Raw genomic sequence first — 6,160 nt, forward strand, 5'->3', positions numbered from 1 at the left:
GAAAGAATGAAAATAGAGTAACTGGTACATTGTGCAGCCCATCTGCTAAGTGACGCTGGGGCGAGTAGTAATATCCTACGCCTACCAACATTAATAGGAGAGAAAAAGAAGAAAAGAGAGAAAGGGGAATCGAACCTGGGTCTCCCAGGTCGAGAGGTGAGGCTCACACCACTACACCAGCCACCCGCAAGTTATTGACTACATGGGCTTAAATTTAATAACCGAGCCTGCCGCGGATTTTAGAAGGGGCAAATCGAATCGTTTTTTTCACTTACCAATGGTATGGTGGGTAATTCTTTACAACCTCAGGAGCAGTTTTAATGACGGACGACAGAAATCCTATTCTCTTTATTATTACTAGCAAAAGAGCCCGTGCGTTGCAACGGGACAAAAAAACACACACGCTATTAACCCAATAACCACGACTTGAGACCTTGATACGTAGACGTTCTTTATTTTAAAATTGTATCAGATTTGTGTTCCCGGCGGTGGTTTCAATGCTCACACAACGAAAACACATTTGAATGTGGTCAATCCTAAGGCATCTCTCTCTCACACACATACACAAACACACACACACACACACACGCACACAATCACTGAGAATAAGATGAGAAAAATGTTGTTTTTTCCCATGAGGTTTTTCTGAGTTGTGCATGCGTGGTTATCAATGTTTTTTTCCCTCTCAATCTGGTTTTAATGTGTGTTTATTTGCAATTTGGATCGCCGCCAATGCGGAAAAAAAACCCAGACCGTGCACTATAGATTATGTTTGCATCCAAATTAATAGTTTAGAAATATTTAGTAGCTAAAAGTAACAACATATTTGGATTCTACACATTTTTCTAATCAAATTTCATATATAATATGTTAATCGGAGTTACGATTTAAAAGATATGGATAATTTTGTTTTAGATAAACTGCGGATTGATTAACCGAAAGGTCAAGGAGTTTTCTGTTAAAACACAAAAAACGATTCGTATGACTTAAATATGTACGGCGGGTTGATTACCTAAAATCTCAGGGGAGTTTCTGAGAAAACTAAAAAAACGGTTCGGTATGACTTAAAGATGGACTGCGGGTTGATTTCAACAAACTACAGGGACTTTTTTGCAAATAAGGGTGACGGACGACAGAAACCCACCGTGCTTTATTATTAGGTAAAGATTAAAAAAAATTAGGTAAAGATACATACATGATTAGCGCGAACAAATTAGAAGAGGCCGTCCTGATGATCTAAGAGAAGAGGTCCACCTAACGAAATATTGTGTTGCATATGTTGCGTGTGGCGGCGACGACGGATTGCGTCAGTCAGAGTTTAATTTTCCTTAATCAACATGTGATATATCGTGACTTTGCATGTAGTTGCCACTTACCAGGAATGGGCCGAGACCGGATCAGCCGCATTGTGTGTTTTTTTTTCTTTTTGAAAGGGGACTCCTCGGCCTCTGCATCAGAACGATGCATACGACCACATTTATAAATAAAAGATTGTGTGATTCTTACATCTATTATATTTCAATAGAGGCCTCCTAATATATGATTTTTTTTAACATGCAACCTGTCCACATCATCAATCAACATTTCTAACTTTCTCCCATTTCTTTATTTTCTTTAGACAACGAGGGACTTTTAGCTTCTAGCTATACACGGAAAGTCTTCAACAAGCAACACTTTTGATTTAGAAGACATACTAGCAATTCCATGGAAAGTCTTTTAAAATTTTGTATGTATGGTGGGAAAAAGAGGCATGTGCCCTTTTGTGCGTGGAAAGTCTTTTTTTTTATTTTGCATGGTCTGTATTAAACATAAAAAAAGTTTAAAGAGAAAATGATGTCAAAAATTGAGTTCTGTATCAAGTCCACACTTTCTGTTTGAAATCCCCATATTTCGTCGAAGAGTGTTCGGTTTGTACATGAAACGCATCCCGTTTTCTTGTAACACTCTAAAATTATTGTTTGCAACAATCATATGATGAACATTTACATTTATTTCAAAAACAAAATAATAAGGAAATACTTTACAGTTGGAATGAAATAAAAGAATGATTTACACAAGGACAACGAGTTCACAACTCATAACATCAATCCCATTCGTCAATAGGGTTTTCTGTTCACCCTCCGGCAGTTGTTCCTAATCTCCCCATCCCTTCCGGTCAGCGGGTTTATGTTCCCCATTTTGACCATGGAGGCCGCGAAATTCTTGAAGAAATCCATCTGGCTTCCGGAGAACCTACGAACGATCGGCGCGGTAGTCGTGGCGGCAACGGGATCAGACAACATTACCTGGTCCGAAGGGAGAGGGGCATGGCCACGCAAGAGGTTGCCATAGTACTTGTTGTCAAAGACGTCAGGGGTGACTCTGTCAAGGTTCACCAGCGTCTCCTCGTCCTGCCCGGCGCTGCAGTTCCGCTGCGTGAACTGGCATTGCGCCCGCCCAAAGGTGTGTGCTCCTTGGAGGGCGACAAGGTCAATGTCGTTGAGGCCCAAGTTTCTGAACTTCTCCTGGAGCGTCTCTAGAGAGTCGAAGGGGCTCGGTAGATTGTTGGCGCTCTCGATGTTGGTGGTCGTGCCATCACGGCGGCCAAGCGGCACACTCCAGCGTGGCCCTCCAGCCAGCTCGACGGAGATCTCGGAGGCGAGGGCGAGGATGTCGGCGCAGGACACGATGCCAGGGCATGCGTTCTCCAGTGCACGCTTGATGCTGTCGACCACCTTGAACCCGCGTGCTGACCTGTCATTGGCAGGGACCTCCTTCTCAGTCATGATCGCTGGGAGGTCGTTGTCCAGCAAAAGCGAGCCGTCACAACCCTGAACAAAGCAATCATGGAAGTGAAGGCGGATGAGGCTGGCTGGGATGCACGCGTCGACGGTGCGGGCGTTCTGGATGACGCGCCGAACAATGTCGCGCGCACCGGGGCACGAGTCGTCGTAGAAGGACGAGCTCAACCCGGCACCGGCATCGCCATAACCGTGGGCTCCATGGCTTAGCGCTAGGACTAGCGCTGCCGTGAGCAAGAGGCTGCAGCGAGCAGCTAACGGGAAGCAAGAGGAAGCCGCCATGTGCACCACTGCACGTTCAGAAGGAGAAGGCTAGAATTAAGCTGCTCAATTTGCCACTGAGGGATGGATTGGCAAGCTAGCTGCTAGAAGGGAATGAAGGAATATCGTAGAAGATGGATGTGAGGAAACCAGAACGGTTTGTAAGCTATATATAGTCCAGCCATTCTGCAGGATTTTGTGGAAGCGCGTTTGACATGTTCCCCATGCCGTTGTCAACTTGAGTATTAGCAGTGCCGTACGTCGGCTACCGCCTACCGCAGCTTTCCTTTGCTGCACGAGGCTGCTCATATTATTTTATATGAATGATTAGCGCGAACAAGCTGGAAGAGGTCGTCCTGAATATCTAAGAGAAGAGGTCTTCCTCACGAAATATTGTGTTGTATATGTTGCGTGTGGCGGCCACGGCGATTTGCGTCAGACATAGCTTATCGTGACCCGCGTTCCTAAATGTGAGATGTATTTTTTTAAATGAAGTCTAATTTGTCTAACTATGACCAATTTTATAGACAAAAATATTAATGTCTAGAATACCAAGTTATTATCACTTGTTTCATTATGAAATATATTTTTATATTTTATTATTTAGTATTGTTGATCTTTATATATTTTGCTATAAACTTAATCAAACATAGATAAATTTTACTTCTAGAAAAACTAATACACCTTATATTTGAAAATGTTATGTTGTATGTGTTGCATTCCACGGCGACCATGGTTTGTGTCAGACATAGTTTATCTTGACTTTGTATGTAGGTTCCAGGAATGGTCCTAGAGACCAGATCAGCCACACCGTGTGATCCTTAGCTTACATTTCTTCCATCTTTATCCCATTTCTTTATTTTATTTAGACAAGAGAGAGACCTTTTCTTCTAGTGGGTTAATTGTCCATGCGTTGCAAAAGAGCATACATATTTTTTTGTTTCAGTACTAATTGTATCTAGTAATATATGCCTATAGTATCCTCATGTTGATGGTTGTATTTCTTTTCTTATTCCAGTATGCATGGTCTTTTTTTTTGCGCCCTAGTGTGTCCGACCTTCTCATTCTTGTTGAGTAGCTCGATTAAGAGTACCTTTGGTTCGCTGCCTGCCTCCTACTTTATGGAATGCTTGCAAACGTGCTGCGTAGTATTGAAATCAGATATACGACTTCAAATCTTTTTCCATTTGATTCCTCTCCTGTTGCAATTTTGATTCCAGCCTATGTAAGTGTGAAGCTGATTTCACGTAAACATGTTGCTCTTTCAGCTTCACTTCCTGCACTAGTGCAGAACCGGGCAATAGCTCCGGTTCGTAAGGCCCTTTAGTGCCGGTTCCATAACCGGCACTAAAGTGTGGGCACTAAAGACCCCCCCCCCCCTTTTAGTACCGGTTCAGCATGAACCGGTGCTAAAGGGAAACCACGTGGCACGAGCCAGCTCCAGGGGCCTGGAGCCCTTTAGTACCGGTTGGTAAGACCAACCGGTACTATAAGGTTTGGGGGGTTTTAGTTTTATGATTTCTTTTCCATTTAATTTTGTGTTTCCATTTTAATTCTTTTTCGTTTGCTGGTATTTTACGATACTACACATTGTACACGTTATGCATATATATATCATCAATGTCTCACAAACCATCATATTAATTAATTCACACATACACACATGTATAGCTATATACAATTTCTCCTACATATGCATGTTGCCTTCGAAGCCAGTGGCATTAGCCTAATTGGTGCCTTCGGAGCACGATGACAATTGGAAGTGGTTTTCATGGGGCGGTAGCGGGTAATAGTATTCTCCCTTCGGATTTATGACCTGGTCGAGCAAAAATCCCGCTATTTCCTCTTGAAGTGCTTCTACGTGCTCCGTTTCTAGGAGCTTCGCCCGCACCTCTCTGAACTGTTAAGAAGGAGATCAATATGCATGTGTATTAGTTGTGTGACTAGATATCGATAATGGTGTAAAAATTATGACTAGTGTTTTGACAAGCGTACCCATTCCTGTCTTTGAGATCTGCTCCTTTCGGACGCCATCATGCGAATGTTCTCGCAAACGCAGAATGCATACAGATCAGTCCCTTGCGCCTGCTTCAGGGCCTTTACGAGAATGAAATTTGATCAGATAATAATTAATCAAGCATGATAATTAAAGAGATGGCAGCTAGCTAGCTAGCTAGTACTACTTAATTACTTACCTTGGGTCTTCCCCATTTAAGCTTTTCTTTCCATTCGCCTTCCTTGACGCTGATGAACCTTGCCCAAGCCCTGCCCGCCGACAAAGAAAATGAATAAAGGGGTTATTAAATAGTTCATATCATGAAATGACGAACTAAATAGGCCGAGATATATAGTTAATAATGATTGAAATTACCTGTTGACTATCCCAAACAAGATGTTATAGTCAGTTTTTTCTTTGAGTAGTGAGTCCAGTATTTCAACTGTTCCGGCGTCAACTTTAATGATACACAAGACCCTGTGAAATCTGCATGCACACACGTTTGCATGTCTTAATTAAGCGGGCATATGTAAGCAAAAACATGTAGCTAGCTAGTAGGCAAAAACAGAGAATTTGTAGTACAAGACAGTGTGACTCACTGGAAGTTGTAAGGAAGTAGTATATCTTCATTGTATTTGAGGCGCTTCAAGAACTCTAGCATGCTGTCCTCTACGGCCTTTTGATGACGTGGATCTATTTTCCATGTGTATTCATTAACGGTGTTTGGGTCAATGAACCCAATGCCAAAGCGTCCACCTTTTCTCATTTCATACATCTTCATCCTGCATATAATACCACAGAAAAGAATATAGTGAGGATAATTATAGGTAATGATTGATCAAAAGGATCACTACAGCTAGCTTAAGACTTAAATTACAGAAAGAAATCACTTACAAACAATAGCAACTGACGATAGATTTGTCGAGTGCGTCTTGATTGTATAACTGAAACAGTTCAGAATACTCAACGGACACAACTTTCTCATGGTAGTAATGCTCCTCCTTGACATTCACCATGAGGGACAATCGATCGGAAATCTTGGTAATGTTCATGTACCATTGATGCAATTCATACATTCTCGTTGGGAGGTTCTTGACCTTGTCTGGCTCGACCAAAGGTTGGC

At 42.3% G+C, this 6,160-nt stretch overlaps 1 protein-coding gene across 1 annotated transcript; it reads right to left on the bottom strand.

The window, feature by feature from the left end:
• Positions 1-2,007: 2,007 nt before the first annotated feature.
• On the bottom strand, positions 2,008-3,159 carry LOC119281917 (peroxidase 2-like). The gene has a single exon (XM_037562319.1). It carries the CDS (start codon positions 3,060-3,062, stop codon positions 2,097-2,099), a length of 966 nt encoding a protein of 321 aa, XP_037418216.1. The 5' UTR covers positions 3,063-3,159; the 3' UTR covers positions 2,008-2,096.
• Between the last annotated feature and the right edge of the window lie 3,001 nt (positions 3,160-6,160).

Source organism: Triticum dicoccoides, chromosome 3B (genome assembly GCF_002162155.2).
Source record: "Triticum dicoccoides isolate Atlit2015 ecotype Zavitan chromosome 3B, WEW_v2.0, whole genome shotgun sequence".
In the NCBI taxonomy this organism is placed as follows: Eukaryota; Viridiplantae; Streptophyta; class Magnoliopsida; order Poales; family Poaceae; genus Triticum; species Triticum dicoccoides.

What these genes read in the sequence shown, in the direction of transcription:
- LOC119281917 (XM_037562319.1), bottom strand. Translation starts at nt 3,062, where the DNA reads ATGGCGGCTTCCTCTTGCTTCCCGTTAGCTGCTCGCTGCAGCCTCTTG.